Source organism: Drosophila grimshawi, unplaced genomic scaffold, assembly GCF_018153295.1.
Source record: "Drosophila grimshawi isolate 15287-2541.00 unplaced genomic scaffold, ASM1815329v1 contig_44, whole genome shotgun sequence".
Taxonomy (NCBI): domain Eukaryota; kingdom Metazoa; phylum Arthropoda; class Insecta; order Diptera; family Drosophilidae; genus Drosophila; species Drosophila grimshawi.
Window position 1 is genome coordinate 8,572,967 of NW_025063240.1, and position 18,723 is coordinate 8,591,689.

The 18,723-nt window shown below is 39.8% G+C and overlaps 3 protein-coding genes across 4 annotated transcripts in view; 1 reads left to right on the plus strand and 2 right to left on the minus strand.

The window, feature by feature from the left end:
* The window catches only part of LOC122322572 (probable serine/threonine-protein kinase dyrk1), a 113,252-nt gene that overhangs the window by 57,597 nt on the left and 36,932 nt on the right, over positions 1 to 18,723 (plus strand). The gene's annotated exons all lie outside the window — the stretch shown is intronic.
* Positions 5,215 to 6,842, minus strand: LOC6558948 (thioredoxin reductase 2, mitochondrial). The gene has a single exon (XM_001984801.3). It carries the CDS (start codon positions 6,788 to 6,790, stop codon positions 5,246 to 5,248), a length of 1,545 nt encoding a protein of 514 aa, XP_001984837.1. The 5' UTR covers positions 6,791 to 6,842; the 3' UTR covers positions 5,215 to 5,245.
* On the minus strand, positions 8,033 to 8,974 carry LOC116806329. Of its 2 annotated transcripts, none has more exons than XM_032742591.1 (3): positions 8,927 to 8,974; positions 8,718 to 8,878; positions 8,033 to 8,656 (listed from the first exon to the last, which is right to left on the minus strand). In XM_032742591.1, the coding sequence occupies exons 1-3, from the start codon at positions 8,955 to 8,957 to the stop codon at positions 8,411 to 8,413; spliced, it is 438 nt and encodes a 145-aa protein (XP_032598482.1). In that variant the 5' UTR covers positions 8,958 to 8,974; the 3' UTR covers positions 8,033 to 8,410. The 2 variants fall into 2 exon arrangements, with proteins under 2 accessions (XP_032598482.1, XP_032598478.1); XM_032742587.1 differs by having other exon boundaries at positions 8,033 to 8,659.

The window sequence follows — 18,723 nt, forward strand, 5'->3', positions numbered from 1 at the left end:
ACTCAACTGGCAACTTGCAACTTGCAACTCAACAGACAGCAAGCAGCTAAACCAGGAAGTTTATTTCAATCAACTTACAGTGCCCAAGAAACTGGCAGTATCAAAGGCCCCCCCTTCCCCCTTACCCCTTCCCCTGACCCCTTCTTCGTACACAATTTAAGCGCATTGCGGTTTCAGCATTTTTCATTCTTTTTTGGCAGTTTGGGGCGCTATCTTTGGAGTTACAGCTGCCGTTTTCAACTGTTGGCTGCAATTTTAATTTAATATGAAAGTGCTTAAAAAGCGCCTTTCCTTTGTTTTTAGAATACCATCGCATATGCTATGTGTGTGTGTGTGTGTATGAGTGTGTAAATTCCTCTTTGTGGTTAGGCTGAGCTCGCTAACAGGAGCAGCTTCCCTTTAGCCATCCCTGTAGCAGTTTGCAACAGCAAAAAAAAACAAAAAAAATGAGAGAGGAGCAGACAAATAAAAAGGCAGTCGGCGACTTTGTTGCATTTGTAAGCAGAGTTGGCAACGTTTGTGCATAAATGATATGACTGGAGTGCGTTCGTGTGAGTGTGAGGCAGCTGCTTCCATTGTATTTGCCACACGTTGCGCATACGTCGCGTTGTCGGAGTCACAACTACAAAAAAAAATCAACGCACACACAGAGTAAACAGGCACAATTATATGTGTTGTATGTGTGTGTATGTGTGTGTGTGTGTGCGTGTGCGTGTGTGTGTGTGCCGGCCGCCGGCTTGTCAGTGTTGCCAGCCATTGTGATGTTTTGGCTGGCACGCTATCAGACACACAAGTCCAATGTCAAATATGCGACTCTCGACGCCGACGTCGACGTCGCTGTTGGCAAACAAGACAATAAAAATACTTGTCGTATGCGTTGCTCTCGGTGTCGGCATTAAAAAATAAAATAAATACGCCGCACACTCTCACTGGCAGCCAGCGCTACTCCACTCCATGCCACTCCACTTCACTCGACTCGACTCCAATCCACTCCAGCTCTGAGTTGCTGGCAACGTCATTTTGTCATTCCGGCAAATGTGAGCGAAGTTTGTCGAGGCTTTCGGCTTGTGGCAGTCCCCGGCGAACTTAGTCGCCACATGGCAGGAATACAATTGCTTTTATGAAATTAAATTACGACACACATATTTAAACACTCCCAGAGGGTGAGTACAACAAAGACAGAGCACAACTGGGAAAGAGAGAGAGAGAGAGAGAGGGACAGAGAGGCGGAGAGAGGGAGGAGTGAAAGAAAATCCACTGCAGTCAACAATAAAACTGCACACTTGACGGCAGGCCCTTCAAAATGAGAGGCTTGTAGAAGTTTCTGGCAACTGTTGACGAGAGCTGCTTTAATGCGTTAATGTTGATTAAAAAGTATCTCTTCAAAATCGGAAATGTAATTGCTTCTCCACCAAAACAACAATTTTTCCAGCTTTCATATGTTCATATATATATTCAAAGAAAGACAGAAATTTACAATACACAACAAATATAAATATAATATAAATAAAATATATATAATTGACTGCATTATTTTTATCGCCTTTTCTAGTTATGCCAATTAACTGGCGGCAGGTCAATAGATATTTCATTCACAGCTTGCGTCTAGTCAGCTGTGGACTTTCATATATTATTAGATGTTATTTGTATTTATTTTCTCTCAGTCTTAATTACAACTAATGGCACATTTCTTAAATATAGCAATCACAGTTGAAATTAAGGTAAAAACACCCATTTCGTGCAAGTCAATTGGCAACTTGGCTAAAATGAAATAAAAATTCTCATTTCAATTAAACCCCACTACATGACTCTCTCTCGCTGTATCTCTCTCAATCTCTCTCTCTCTCTCTCTCTCTCTCTCTCTCTCTCTCTTTCTATTGCGCTCTTGCTCTTTGATAATGTATCTATCGAGGCTGTCGTCGTTGTCATCGTCATCAGCGCATTACAAACAATTCCACTTTAGGCACGCAGCCACAGCAGCTTGTGGTTACACGGCTGGCGCACATAACGAGCTTGTGAGAACTGGACGTTGTGCGTGACATCCACACACACACACACACACACACACATATATATATATATACATAGACACACACTCACCTAGCAGCCTGGCCAGGCTGTGTATGAGCTTAAGACTTGTTTAGCAATTTGAAATTTTAAATCCCATTAAATTTGCAATCAGCGTTTGATTTGTTTGCCAAGGACTTGGTTTTGAAATTTGCCTGTGTTCTGTGGCCACGCTGTCCAAACAATAGGCATTCAATGATTCAATAGTTTCTTTTTAAATATCCATTCAAATAAACAAACACTCTGCAAGCAGACAACCCAACAGCAAGGCATGCTTTCTATTTAGTTTAGTTATTAAATATATCAATTTCCATTTGCGAAATTACACCACAAATCCTACTTGCCCTTCATCTATAACATTGTATTTGTGTGTGAAAGCTGTGCTTGTTCTACTCTTGAATTCAGCAGACGTATTTGCTTTTACTCCCATTGAGTCTGTGGCTGTATCTGTATCTGCATCAGCATCTACATCTGCATCTGTATCTAAATCTGCCATTGTATCTGCAACTACATCTGGATCTCTAAGGCATGTGTAATTAAACAAAAGTTGATAATGTGTGAATATTTGTTTGTTAATTTCCAATGTTAATTTCCAATGTTAATTTCCAAACTTGTTTTCAATTCAAAATGATTGTGCGGGACAACGTTCTGAATGATTGCTAATGGTAATTATTAAATTACATTTACAGCTGTGCTGTTAGTTTTGCATTCGGGCATTCTACTCTTTTGTTCAACACGGCAAATTGAAGACAATTTGTCTTAGTATGTGGCCAATGAATTTAGTGACGAGACAGCAAAAGCCAGAGAGATAATCAAATTTAGCAGACAACTGGTTCAAGATTGTTGGCATAACTAGCTTTGACATAAATAAATTGACAAAAATTTTAATTGAATTTAACAAATTGTTGAATTAATGGCTCAGAACAATATATTATATTAAATTAACAATTATAAAAATATATATTTATATATAAGAATATATTTTATGTGAGCAATTAGGGTCAAATAGTTATATTTTTGTTTTGTATTTATGGAATGACGAACACTAAGTGCATTGTAATTATGATTTTGAATCATGATGTTTGACTTGTCTATAAACACTCAACAAGAATATGTTATTTAATTTCAATTAATTATGTTTTTAGTCATTGCATTTAAGCTTTTTATTTTTGTCAGTAAATAAGTCTTAATAAAAGTAAAATGTAATTATTTCAATTTCGAATTTCAAATATATCCCTTCAATATGTAAAATACAATTTTTTACGCTCGATTCTAGTGCAGAAAATTACTTAATATTCACAGCCACTTGCCACGAAATCAGTTCAGGTTTTCAGAATGTCTGCCACGAATTTTCAACAGCATTATATTGTAATTCAGATCCTCTTACACAGGTCAACTGACAACAGTTGGCATCCAACTTCCAAGAAGAGGAGCTGCCACTGCCACTGCCACAGCAACGGCAAGAGGAACATAATAACGAATGCAACTACAATGCAATTTTCAAATGCCAGCAAGAAAATAGTTTAAGTGCAAAATTTTACGCTTTATCGAATTACCCGCGGGTGCTTTAACTTTTCGGGTAGCAAAAGTTTTGCAGCGCACTCATTGCACGACCTCTGACGGTGGGCGATGTGGCACGGGGGGTGGTGGTGCGGTCACAATTTATGATTGTAAGGTGTTGCAATGGAAACTAAAAGCAGTTTCTCGTTTTCTCGGGTAAATTTGTTATATTTTCTTACTGTCAGCCAGACCATTTGTTAAATGAGTTGGCAAAGCTAATCGAAGAGTTATGGACCGGGATGCTTTGGCCAAATGGCAAAATGGCGAATTGGAGGAAGCAATTGTGATGCCTCTGTGTAGCACCCACGAACCGCCTTGACCTGCAACCAAGTTTATAAGTTTACCCCGTTCACCTGATTCGCAGCTTCTGCTGCGCTTTGTTTGCCAATTCGTGGCCATGCAAACAAACGTATAAATAAAATTGGAAATTCGGGCAGACGATTTAACCAACGAGCAGACTCTGGCACACGGACCGAACCGGCAACCAACCAAACCGGACCAATAAAAAAAAATAATTTATAACAATGCGGCCAAAAAAACAAAAAAAAAATGAGAGCAGAAGACGAGCAAAAACGTGCTACTAAAATTGCCCAAAAAATGCTAAAGCAAGATTTATGCAAATCGGAAGTAAACATTAATCAACATTTTTGCTTTCTTTTTTTTTGCTGCTGCCTGCCCCAAAGAACTGCTGTTATTGTGGCATGCGACTGGCAGGCGTAGCAAAAACATGGCATACTTTGCGACGCCATCAGTCAGATTGCACGCATATGATTGTGGGTCAGAGATACTCGTGCAACACAAACGGAAACGACAACCGAGGCGGCAAAGAAAACTTTGTGCGAATACGAAAATCGAAAGCCCTCCCAACTGGTTGTTTGGTTTCTTTTTCTATTTGCTTTTTTGTTTAGCGTGAACTTCATAAATTACAACTTCATATGTCAAAAATGGTCACACTGCGGACTCCCTCTCCCTCTCGCTCTCGTCATTTATATTGAAATGTCAAATCAAGAAAACGTGTGAGTTCGCTTCTTGCAGGGAATGCTTCGCATAAGAATAAGTGTGTTGCAACTTGCTCCTAATACGCAACTTGGCATTTGTGCTATGGGCAAAGTGTTTTCTCCAAGACTGTGCCAAACAATTAGTCTTTCTTTTCTGCTAAATTGTCAGAGTTGAGTATATTGTCATATCTTTTTGTATGCCTCCCCATAGACAGTTGTGGTAAAATCATTCACAGAAACATGCAAATAAGTAAAGAGCTTAGATAATGATGGGGAAATGAGTCTGGATACCGTTGGGTGACGTTCATAGAGCTGACCAGCATGCGTAATAATTGAGCAAAATATATTTTCTTTCTTTTCTGGCAGTCAAAACTAAATTATATCTTCTTCTTCAAGTTTCACACCATTGATATCGATTGATATCAAGTTATTTATATATAAGGGAAGCCTATGGGAAAATTCATTTCAGCGGTGATTATCATATTTCTATTTAGAGTCCAGTGAGTTCAATTTTCCTTCGATAGCGAGCTTTATTTCTTATTTTTATTTTTTTATATCTTATTTATCTCATATTTAAAGCAATTCAAAATCGAATAGTTATCAGCTGGAAGCTAATTTATTTAACTACAACACGATGCTGGCGTCGGATCTCGACCCGAACGCTTCGTTATCGATAGCCTGGTAAACTCCTCCGCAGTTGTGGGATGAATGCCGACCGTGTTCAGCAAGGTCTTAACGGTTAGGCCCGACTTCAAGGCAGCAGCAAATCCCTGAATGACCTCTCCAGCCACGGGGCCCATATAATGTAATCCCAAGATCTTCTGATCACCGGAAACCTCAGCTACAGCCTTGAGATAACAGTAACGCACACTCTTCTGCGGTATAAAGAACTCCGTCGGCTTGTAATAGCCGTGAAATACTTCGATATTCTCGGCACCAAGTTTTTCAATGGCCATCTCCTCGGACATGCCAACACAAGAGTATTCCAGCGGTGTAAAGACTGTGGTGGCCACATCAGTATAATCCATGAGCTGCTTAGAGCCAGCGAATAGGCGCCGCGCTAGCAAACGACCCGACAGAATGGCTACAGGTGTCAGCTCTGGCCGGCCATAGATAATGTCTCCGACGGCATAAATATGTGGCACATTGGTCGCCTCCGTGTGATCAACAGCGATCTTATCGTTCACCGTCTTGACGCCAGCCGCAACTAGATTGAGATCCTCGGTGAGTCCTTTGCGTCCAATGGCCCACAGAACTGTGTCGAAGACGCCACTTTCCTCCTTTTGAGTGGTTGTATTCAGATACTTCACAAGCAGACTGCCATTCGCCTGTCGCTGCACGGCTGTGGGAATGCAGGTGTTGAGAAATGGAATGCCACGGTCTGTCATCATTGCAGCTAGTAGCTCGGACATCTGGCGATCGAATCCACGCAGCACAATCGAACGCACCATAACTGTGGGCTCATAACCGAGTCCCTTGAGGAAGCAGGCGCACTCCAGGCCCACATAGCCCGCACCAACAACTAAGGTGCGTCCCGGCTCCGTCTCATAGCTAAAGATATCATCACTGGTGATGCCAAACTCGATGGCTCCGGGTATAAGGGGATAACGCGGACGTCCACCCACAGCAATTACCACGTTCTCAGCGCTCAGCTGCTTTCGTTCCCCCTGCTTTGTTCTATACTCAATGGTATGGGCATCCACAAAGGCGCCCATCGAGTTGACGTATTCCACCTGCTTGTCACGCAGATCGACACGCGTCACCCAATTGACCGACTTGATGTGATTCTGGACAGACTGGATCAGTTTCTTCCAGTTGGGTTTTATGTCCCGATCGTTGACATTCCAGCCATAGGCGACTGCCTCGTGCACAGCCTCACCGAGCAGAGACGCCTGATGCATCAGTTTCTTGGGTATGCAGCCAACATTCACACAAGTGCCACCCACGCCCCACTTGGTGCCCGCTGGCGTTGGTTTCACATAGTCAAAGCATAGCACACGAGCACCATACTCCACCGCCTCCTTGGCACAGGCCAAACCACCAGAGCCACCGCCCAGCACCACCAAATCGTAGTCGTGCTTTCGACTGACAATCGAACTGGCAAAGCGGAGCAGGAGCACAGAACGTGGCAGTCCCGAATATCTCATGGCCCTGAACATCAACATCGCCTTATTCGCTTGTAATATGTATATTTATATATATATCAATGTATGTAATATGTAAACTGTAGAATTTGGTGACAGCAAAACTTGTGAGAGCTGCCAACTTGACTGCCAGAAAGCAGATTTGCTCAAGAGACAGTCGGCGCTGCCAGCTTGAGGCGAATGCCAGTGCCCTTTCGATATATATCGTTAAATCTATTAAACAATCAATGTGCACAGTACAGCATATAAACAACGTAAATCTGTATTAATATCCATTGCTTACAATGTTTCCTTATTTTATATTATTAATTATTATAAGTCAAGCAAGATAATTTAAGATTTTTTTTAAAGATCAAATAATACAATTAAAAATACACATTTACCACACCTCTATCAAGAGTGGCTGCAAATCAGAAGCTTCTAGTCAAAATTAGTCTCGATAGGCAGCCAGGCGTGCCAGTGACCCAATGGAAGACCAAAAACTCCAACCAAAATGCAGCCATCAATTGTGCAGAAGTCGACCTTCAGTATTCGCAGACCCTTGGACAATGTGTGTGGCCGTCAGTCAGCGATGTCCGCATTCAATTGCAAAATGATTTATATGGCTTAGTTTTCTTTTTTCGAAACCGTAGCTGGCTTTTGTGATATGGGCCACCATCAAATATATATTGTGGCCAAGTGAAGAGTCGTTGATTTAACTGTTTAATGGGTACGCTGCTTGCTTGGGCTTGTTGCATAAATATCGGAAATTGGTGAATATCGGTCATTTTTTCATTTCAAGCATCTTTGAGAAATACCACATTGCCAAGAGAACTTACACATTCACATGTTTATATGTGTGTACATGTGTATATATAGGCGAAACCTTTGCTGTATACAAATCCAGTAAAATGGCGAAATGTCAGTTTCAATGATTTATGTTTCACCATGGACCATTTGGAATTTTTGGCAGGCCGTTGGTTAGCAGCCGCCTGCCCCCAGTCCCAACCCACCCCCTGGCTCCTGGCTCCCATCCTTTACTTCTGAGAGGTCGCCACCCATTCCCCAATCAAGTAAATGGCGCTATGGTCTGTTGCCTGCCGGCCTGCCGGCTATCCGGCCCTGACTGACTTGGCCCCTTGGCTGTCCATGGTTATCCTAATTTCTAATCTAATATTTTTGCGTACGAGGAAGCAAAAAAAAAAATAAAATAAAATAAAACGAGCTCAGAGAAATTCCTTTCCATGTCCGGTGTCTACTTTGGATATGATTTACTTTTGCGGTTTGTTTTTGGTGCGTTTAACCGCAAATATTTAATGGTTTTATTCCAGAGTTTTCGTTGCCCTCAGCTGCGATTCATTTATATATGTCCGTATGCCATTGTGTGTGTGTGTGTGTGTGTGTGGTTGGTGTTCGAGTAAGATTCGTATTTTTGGCATATTTATTAGTTGAACCAAACGACCTAGAATTTGTAGTTGTAGTTTGGTGCGTAGTGTTTGGAGTGTAGTGTAGTGTAACTGTGTGGTGCCGAAGGTTACAGACTAAGCCTTTGAGTGATTTGTGTGTCTGTGTGTGTGTGTGTGTGTGTGTGTGTGTGTGTGTGGGCAGAACGACCCAGTTAAGTGGACACACAATAATTCACGGCAAAACCCCATCGCCCCTCTAATCAATGGGTTCAGTCATCACTTCTTCCACAGCTGCCTTTTGCGTAGAGTGTGAAAAGCCGAGTTTATGTTTTGTGATGAGCCGCAAGTGAAATGCGTTCAAAGACACAAGTCCACACGTGATTAAAATAATATAGTATAGACCGATCTTTTCTTTGAGTGACCATAGACCAATAGCCTGCATAGCCATTATAACATGAAACAACAAGAAATTCCATATGGTTAGTAAAAATCCAAGTCGACGCTGCTATAGGGAAAACCAAGATCAATTAATGATTAATGATGAAAATTAATGCTCAAATCACCTGCACAAAGGCTGGCATTAGCACAAAGCCATTAATGATGAAATTCACATTCAAAAAGCTTTGGGAAAACAAGCTGTATCCATAGAGTTGATCAGTCTTTAAGTCCCCTGTGGCCATGTATTTGCCAACAATCGGTACGTGACGCCAGAAGAATTGGTTCACTAACAATGGTTTGGTTATTAGCTTTAGGAAACCATTGGCATGCTTACCATCTCTATAGGGTACATATGTTAAGCCCATTGTCAAAAAGATGAAGAATGCATTGTAAAGAAATAAGAGAAATGCATTTAAAGAAAACATTTTTTGAACTTGTAGCAATCTGTCAGAAAGTAGAATGATTATTTATTCGACTTTGAATGAAGTAACGTAGTGTACTTTAACTAAATCAAGCTCTCCATTTAATTTACATTTTTTGCATATTTATTTTCAGGTAAGTGGCAACCTATACTCTAAACAAACTTGAGAACTCGTAAGTAAAACGCATCAGTTGACTCACAAACAGATTATTACTGAAACATATTTGCATAATCGTAAGCAAAACAAAGAAAGCATCAGACAGTCTCAGGTAAATTTAAATAAACAAATTAATAGCAAAAATTTTACAACAATGATTATTGCCAATAGCAACAGGGCTCAAAAGTTTCAATTTGCCTCCACACCCACTCAAAGCACAGCTTCTATGGGTGTAATGTGCTGACAATCTTTGGATTGCAGGCTCTCCCTCTCTCTCTCGCTCTCTCTCTCTCTCTCTCTCTCTCTCTCTCCGTATTTCTCCTCGTGCAAAATGAAACTTGGGCTATCTGGATAATTTAAGATTTGAAATGACCAAACGGAGGAGCCGGGCAAAGTCTGGCCGAGCCCCAGCCACCAGAATTACGACCACAACTTTGAAAAAGCAGTAAAAATGCAAAAGTTTGTCCAATAAACATTAGGCATAACTTTCTTAGCAAATCTTTTCGCGACTCACCTTATATTTTTATAGTATTCCCTTACCAACTGCCATTCCCACACTACCTGGCATAGGCATAAGAAAAGTGCTTCATTTTTTCATATTGTGCCCAGCCTGCCTAGCGACAAGCTTATCAAATGTTTTACAGCAACTTTTCTTCTACTTTCTACAGTTCTTTTCTGCGAAAAACAAATAATGTTCAATTTGTCTGGCAATGGGTTTTCATTATGGCCAAGTTTAATTTTCTTCATTGTCGCTATAGTCATACGATATTTTGTTGTTGGGTAAAGTATTGCTTCAAGATATTTTGCCGTAGCTCACAAAATGATCAAATAATTCATCAAATATTAATTTAATTTTCGCCTAATTAGCTTAAATCACTCGATTCCCAGCAGCAAGCGAGGCAACATCAAAAAGGTGTTGGCTCTTTGCCCGCGGCAATGCTTACCAAAAGTTAAACAAAGGTCAAGTGCCACAAATGCTTAATTAACGCCAAACAGCGACGGCGTCAGTCTTCTCCAAGAACTTTGTCTTCAAGAGTTCAAGGACCTCAGGCATAGGGTCCAAGTCTTAAATCGAAAAATGTCTGTAGCAAAGCAGCATTTTCACACTCACACATTAAACTTCATGGTTTGATTTTCAATAAACATTATTTCTACAAATATAGACGAAATAAGTTTATTGTATGAGCACAAACTTGATCGCAGAAATCATTTAATATAAAAGCTAGTTTTTTATTTGGTTACCCCCTTGTAATATTCATTACATGCACAAATATTTAATTTACTTTATTGAAGTATTTTTTGTTTGGCTTGTTTGGTTTTCGTCCTGTGCCAGTTGGCCATTAGTTTATGTTTGAAGGTGTGTGTGTGGCTTCTGTGGCTGGGCAACGGCTTCAACCACACACACACACACACATACACGTCAAGTGTACCGGCAACTTCTTGAACAAATTGTAAAAAGTCTCCTTAGAGGGTTGGCTCAGGTTTGTTTGTTTGCCGAGGCATATCTTTTGCTTACAAGTATTTGTATTCTGCCCCTTGACTGCAAATTTTATTAATTAATTCCATATTTGTAGGCACAGGGCTGCTGTCTTCAAACAAATCCATTAAGGGATATCAGTTTGGCTCCTATAAAAATGCAATTATTTTTTGGGAAGCACTAGAACAACTATTGGTCAAATATGAGTTGATTCTCAGACGCATGTCTACAAATGTTTGGTTACCTAATCGATTCCATTATTAAAACTGGGCTCAAACGGATTGAATTTGGCTATTGATACAGGCCGTGCTTATTGAAGACAAATGTGTGTGCATTACACACAAAGATTTCCATTAAAAACAACTCTTGGTTATGTTGTGTAAATTGGAATCGTATGTATTAGTTTGGTAAAACATGGCACATCAAATCATAAGTAAATAATTGTTAGCAAACATCAGAAACTTATTGATAACCTGCCGGGGCAATTTTTTCTTTTTAGAGGGTATAAACGTTTTTGTTAGTGGATAAGCTACGAGTTAAAACTGAAACCATAACTAAAAAGTTTTACTGCCCATTAAATAGCTCTTAAAACTCATCAACCAATTTACTGGTTCCCGCACCACAATTCATGACCCAGTCAGCCCTTAAGAGCAGAGCAGAGCAGGCTATAAAAATGCCAATAACTTGAATCTGAAACCACAAAATTGGATGGCAATGGGCCAGGGGTAACGTTTTATGAGTCTGGGATGCCACAATTCGAATCGATGCGAATATAAGCGGCTCGAAAATGCTTTTAATTGTTGATGAAAATTCTGCCAGATTACATGACTTGTACGGGAATATGAGCTGAGCCAATGGCAATGGCAATGGCAACGGCAACAGCAACAGCAATGTGCTCGACTATGCTCCAATAGTGCTGTAAAAACCGTTCGTAGCCTGGATATTTTTCAGTTATGAGCCAACAGTGATAACCATAATTAAAACCTAAGCAACCAACCAGAAATTTGTGCATAACCAACGAAACAGACAAATCCGCCCCCGATAACCCCGAAAATAGCTAGACAGAAACATGGCCGGCGTTTAATATTCCGTAATCATGCATACGACATGTTAAACGGTATGTGGTTGTATGTATATATGTATGTATATATGTATGTATATATGTATATGTGTATGTGTCTATGTCTATGTGTGAATATGTGTGCTGAAGTGCGAATTACAACACTTCCTGCGGGGCTTGGCTTAGTTTTCTATCCAACATATTGGATAGAGCTGCTAGAATTTGCCCAACAGTCCCTTATCTCTTCATAAATTTACTGCATAAAGAGAAAAGCCAAACCGAATTTTCCGTAAAGTTTTAGTGCATATGCAAAGCGAACAATTCAAATCTAATCAAGTCGAAAGCCGTACAATGCATTTAATTGCTCGCAACTGGCCAAAAACTTCTAAGATATTGGGTCAAATAATTTCTGAGTGCCTCAACCGTCTGCGGCTATCGAATCATGTGCACAAGCCAAACTCAAACATGAGAGAACGTTACAATAGGGCACACCCGACTGCGAAATACTCTGATACCATAAATAATACCATCTGATAATAGATGCCACAGAACAGAACAGAATAGGGTTGGCGTATCCAAGAAATAACGATCTTTGGAGCAGCTTGTTAGCACGACTGACATCATAAAAAACAAATATGCTATGATACCTTGGCTATCAGAGTATAGACGTTCCCACGCCTGGACAAACTTCGGTAAAGACTTTGTAATGCACTTATTATCGATTTATTGCTGTTCTTGCAGACGGATTGATGCGACACAAAAGCAATCACACTTGTATTCACTTGACCGAGTCAACAGTATTCAGTATTTTGGCCAATAAGCAAAATGTTTTCCATTATTTTTAGTGCTCTCGTCAAATGGCATGTTTTGGTTATATATATTCGTATAATTTCTCTGTTAATTTTAATGAACAAATGTCGATTAAAGTTTATAATTCTAATAAATTCTGAAGAAACATATATCTAGTTGTTGGTTAAATTGATTCAGACTTAAACTGTTGGAGAGTTGAATCAAATTTATGCAGTACCAAAATTTATAGAGATAGGCATATAGTCTTTAATATTACTTTACAAGCTGCACTACTTAAACATATTTTTGGGTGCAAGTGAAGAGCCTTTAAAAAAAGTTGTCGCATTGTGTAGAGCATTCTAACATTACTTGCAAAGTTTCATTGCAAAAATGTGTAGAGTGAAAATGATTTTGCATGTTTTCATCAACAACCTGTAAAAGTTTTCCAGGTACACACTCCCGGGGGAGTTACAGGGAATACAGATTTTGGTAAATAGCTACCTATGCTTAGCCTACTACCAGCTGCTCAAATGCTTTTTGCATGTACCTGCGGCTTTCGAATTGCTGATGCGAGGAAATACATACTTGTTGAGGAGCGGCAAGAACGCAGATGGCTGGGCGACAAAAATACAGTTGAGCTAAAAGATAAAGTGGCAAAGTTGAGCGTTTCTTGGGTATCAACCGAATAAGTACGTCAGCTTGCCAAGCTCAAAATGTAAGCTGTTGACTGCAATCAGTGGACGATCCTGTTCCTTTCCAATAAGCTCATCCTATTCATTAGATTAAAACTCATACTCGGTGGCGAGTCTTGTGCAGAAGCAATTTAATGTTGCCTAAGAGCTTCACTTGGACTTTGCCATTTAGCTGATGCGGCCCACAAAATAATAAATCTTATTAGATGCACAAAATTTGCTTTAAGATCCACATAGACGAGTTTTACCATCGCAGCAAAGTCCCAAAGAAAAGGGCTTAGTTGGCATACACACACACACACACACACACACACACACACACACACACACACACACACAGTGTCATCGATGGGCACATATGAGAGACACACACACGCACACATCCCTATATAGAAATATGAAATACATGTACAATAAATCTAAGCCGATTTAATAAAAGGCATTAAAAAATATCTATTTTTCAAATGAAAAATATAAAATCGGCAGGAAGTCAGCAGGAAAAAGGCCAGCAGCAGTCTAGCAAAGGACACATACTCAAGTTGATTGGAAAAGTGCCTGCGACCGACTACAAAAGAGGCCAGATGGAAGCCTATAAGCGATAGAGCCCCAAAATGAACAGCTATACACTCCTTGAATGGGCCAAGAGGATAAACTGAAGCCACACGTCCCTACATCAAACAGGAAAATGAAAACGAAGACAAGGCTCGAACTGACCGTTCACGCATGATTAAAAAGCCCGAGTTGGGTCCGAATTGGAGTTGGGGTTCGCCAGCGCGGCCAGTTCGGGCTACCTTTCAAGTTGAGTAAATGACTATTCAAGCGTTTCAGATTATCAATATGCATGAATGGTAAGGGACCCAAATTGTACTTAAGTTCAACTGGACAAGCCGGACAACACAGATAATATGGGTATAGCCATGAGATATGAGGCGATTATTTCATATATTTTGGGGGGCGTTGGCAAACGCTGTCTGTCGTCTAAATGAAGCGATTTCTCGCTCATCTGAGCACCAGCGTTGTGAGAGGGGACGGGTGGCTGGATTGGTTTGCGTTGAGTAGAGGGAAAGCAGTGAACAAGAGAGGAAGTAACGGAAATACGTTTGATTGCAAAATGCTGTCGACTGTCTGTCGCCGACTGTGCCCGACTGCCGTTATGCAACACTGGCAATGCCAACGAGCATGTCAATGTGGCAGATGCATCTGCATCTCGATCTCCATCAGTTTGTCTCTCACTGACACAGCTCAGCAGCTCATAATTGAGATACTTTTGCCGTTGCTGGTGCTGGTGCTGCTGCTGCTGCTGCAATAGTTGCTTATGCTGTTGCAGCTCCCGGCGCTGTCAGTGGTATGTGGATGTGCGGGATGTTCGCTTGGCTGCGCTAATGCGCGGCACATGCAGAATGCTTAAGAACTCAATTAAGTGGCGAAGTGCGACGTCAATTGAGCAAAACTTGCCAGCAACATCAGCAGCCACAGACGCAACACAGAACGCATCGGCTCGTTCTCTGTGACGATTGCGTCTCAAGCAGCATCAGAGCTCGCGTAATATAATTAGCTGAGTTACGAGCAACCACAAGTTGAAATGCTCAAAATTCAATGATCGACTAGATGATACTCTATTTATTCGATATAATCGATGAGCATTGCCTGGGCAAAAAAAATAAAAAATTAGATATAAAAGTTACTACTTCCAAGAAATATTGAAAATGAACAAAGTATTATATTTTGCGTCAGAAATGAATACAGGCGGTTCATAAATAGAGCCACAGTCTTGTTTTACTGCAAAAGAAATGTATATAAATACATACAAATATAAAAATAAATACATTTATTCAAATACATTCCCAAACACCAAAACAGCGCTCAACTGTGTTAAAGATTAGAAAGATAATTTTATAGAATTTTATTAAATGAAATAATATCTAATTTTTGCCATAATTCCTGTAATTATTGTTTTATGCCAGTTTTTCACGGATAATTGACATTTATTCATACATATTTTAGTCGAAACACGTAATGTGAGTATTTCATACATTGCTGCAATTTGACACAATTTCAATCTCATTTTTGTGTGCTGCCTGCTGCTGCATGCCCCCATGCAAATAAATACACGGACACAACCACATGCAAAACACGCCGGTCACTAATTATGATTGATGCACTTTAAAATTGTTGGCAAATTATTATTTCCAAACGCAAAAGGAGACCGCCTGCTACCCCACACTTAACTCAATTAGTCAACCTGGGCAGGCTGCAATTTTCTGTTGCTGCTGCTGCTGCTGCTGACGTTTACGTTGCCATCGGTCCTTCATTGCTGACGTCCGGGCCAACTGTTGCAACGAAATTACCACAAAGTTTTCTGTTTGCTGCATAATTAAAAAGTTTGAAAAGCTTTTGCCGAAACCAGGCAACAGCTAGCTTAGAGTAGCTACCTAGACCCTACAACCCTCCCCCCCAACTCGAGCACCTCATCCTTTATATGACTGTTTGCTAGTCCTGGCCGACAAGCTATTACAAACCAGCAGTTACGCGGCGGTTGCAGTTTTTGCATGATTGACAACGTAACAGCCCGTACCAAGTCACGAGGGAACTCGTCGTCCTGCGTCCGCACCTACTCCTGCTCCCATATGCCTCTGCCGCGACGTTGCCCACAATAAAAAGCTAGTCAAGGACATGCCAACGCATATGCCTTTTGTGAATTTATTTGGGCATGTGTGAGCCATTTTCGTTCGACAGTTTTCTCCGGCTCTCTAAATTCATTTTATGCGCAAAATGTTTATATTTTTCACCCAACGAGCTTTTGATAATTATTTTCGCTGCCAAAATTGCTCTTCTAAAATGTAATTAGAACTGTGCACTTGTATTTTTATAATTATGAAGCCGGTGAAGCATATGGGTGGCTAAGAGGCTTAAGCAATGCTTTGGTCTTCAGTTCCACATTTTTCATTTTTTATTTTATTTTAATTTAATATCAATCAAATTTGTAGCGAAATCGATTTAATATTATGTTTAGTATAATCGAGTCAATAAACAGCGCTTCAGTTCTAAATAAACATTTGTGCAATAATCTTGCTAATATTTCTATATTCGCAACGATTCAGCTCTTCCTCTTCAAGATTCTATCGATAGTTATCGATATCGCATGTTAAGTACATAATTGCATGTTATTTTACAGATGTATTGTTACAGCTTAGTACTCCGTCACTAGTGTCCTGCTACATATAGTTATACAAATAATAAAAATATAATTATACAAGTTGAACGATAGATTGAAAATTAGATTGAATGCTAGATTTTCCATATTTTTTATGTACGCTATAAATATTTCTACGAATGTAAAAAAATGAAACAAGAAGTATAGTCTCTGCATCTGAGATTATTCAACAATATCTTTTTCCACCAATTAGTTGAACACATTAGGCCAGACCGACAATCAAACAAGGCAAATCAGGCTACCAGGTCCTTAAGGCAACTCTGCAACTGATTATCCTACATATTTCTCACCTGCGAATCCGCTGGTAGCATTTCCCTAATGACAACTCGTTATGGTTCTGTTTTGTCTGAAAGTTTTCCAACTACATATTTATGCTGGTCGCTGGACACACATACGTATACACATATATAGTTACACATGTGCAATAAAAACCGCAAGTGTCAACTTACATGGCAAGATGAAAGCGAGGTGTGGCAGCCACTTGGCTCATTAATCATTAAAAACGAGCAAACAAACGCAAGTGGAACGCAATTTGTTTTATCGTCAGTCCAACTACCCCCCGTCTCTCATAATGCGCCCGGCACAGATTTCGAGACATATACACATTCACACACACACACCCGCAGACATACACATGCTCACACTGTTACCAGACCTGACCGCATGACATTAAACAATTAAAATAATTACGCAAATCTCTCATAGGATTTGTCACACTTTGGCGTGAGCTTGTTCACTTTACTGAATACACACTATAGATGCCGAATGGTTTGAATGATGTTATCCAATTGGGGCACATATCACATATCATTTAAGTAGTCTACCAAAATAGGGCAATCATTATTCATTGCTCTTATGCTCTTCTTTGTATTCAAATACGAAATATAAATAAGATTATAATTATAATAATAATAATAATAGATTACAAACATTATGAAGACATTATTAAAGGGTATTTGTTAAGGATTGCTAGTTGAAGCATTTATGCAGCCTTCTCTTTTTCTCGCTTTCAACAAGTGTATTGTTTGATTGCCTGACTGTCTGCATATTTCTCTATTTGTGTGTGAGTGTGTATGTGTGTGTGTGTCTGTGTGTGTGTGTGTGTGTGTGTGTGTATCTAGCTTTGGTTGTGCACGCGCGCGTGTGTGCGGCAAATTAATTAAACTTTTAATTGACAAGCGATTTGTTGGGTCATTTTCACACAGCATATCGCTTTCTGGCATGCTCCACTCTCTCTCTCTCTCTCTCTCTCCGTCTCTCTCTCACTCAATCTCTCTCTCTCTCTCTCTCTTTCTATCTTTCACATTGGCTGATAGATATTTTATCAGCGCTCAATTTTTGATCATTGCCAAAGCACGTTTGAAAATGAATTATACAATTATTGATGACAATATTCACAATTTAGACATCATTTAGAATATCAATGAAAATTATTAGATGAATTTAATTTTGATGTTCTTTGCTAATAATTATAATCACCTCATATTATATATTTTAATTAAGTGATTTTTGATGGGACCCATAAGCAATAATAATAATGTTCAACTGCGAAAGGAGAAATATTGTTTTAAAAACCATTTAAAGGAAATTGCTTTATTTTAAAATTGCATCTGCTTTTAAAAAGTTAATTTACTAGATAATATTGAGTTTAGTTTACCTCATTTTCAAATAAAATAAAAAAAAAAAACGTTAAAAACTCTTATGTGTCTGGGGTTAACCATGTTTTTTCTTTCCTGATCTGCAAGTTTAAAAATGCACACAAGAAAAAGTAACCAAGTTAAGATATCTTAATCATTTGGTAGTGTAGCTGGGTCAAATTAATCCAAACCACTTTTAAACTAAAGCCAAAAGCTTAACTGCTCTTTGCCGATGGTATATGTGAGCGACTTGCGGAAATTTGTGTCTGTCGGTGTGCATTATTCGCCTAGGCAACCTGCAAAATGCCTGATAATGGATTATTCCAAGTCATAAATGTAAATGCGGACCAGGACTCATATACCTTCGTATACCGTCGTCGTCCCCTTACAAAACACCCAGCCAGACAACTAACTAAAGCAGGCAGTCTAGCTACGGCAATGCGACGACGCCATTTTGTTGCAACAGTGGAAACAGTTAAGAAAAGAAAAGAAAAAATGAATCGAGGAGTGCGGAAAGCGGGACGAAACAACGGCAGGTTTTTATGGCCATGGTAAAGTCGCAACAACGCAACAACGGCAACTGCAGTCAACAAAGAAGCGTAAATTATTTTAGATTTACATTTCTGCATTTCATTTGCTCAGTGCGTCCACTTGGCCACCACGCCCACGCCCCTCATCTACTAT

What these genes read in the sequence shown, in the direction of transcription:
- LOC6558948 (XM_001984801.3), bottom strand. Translation starts at nt 6,790, where the DNA reads ATGTTGATGTTCAGGGCCATGAGATATTCGGGACTGCCACGTTCTGTG.
- LOC116806329 (XM_032742587.1), bottom strand. Translation starts at nt 8,957, where the DNA reads ATGGGCTTAACATATGTACCCTATAGAGATG. An exon ending in ATATGTACCCTATAGAGATG is followed by an intron (nt 8,879 to 8,926) that starts GTAAGCATGCCA and finishes AACCATTGTTAG; the next exon opens with TGAACCAATTCTTCTGGCGT. An exon ending in TAATGCCAGCCTTTGTGCAG is followed by an intron (nt 8,660 to 8,717) that starts GTGATTTGAGCA and finishes TTTTCCCTATAG; the next exon opens with CAGCGTCGACTTGGATTTTT.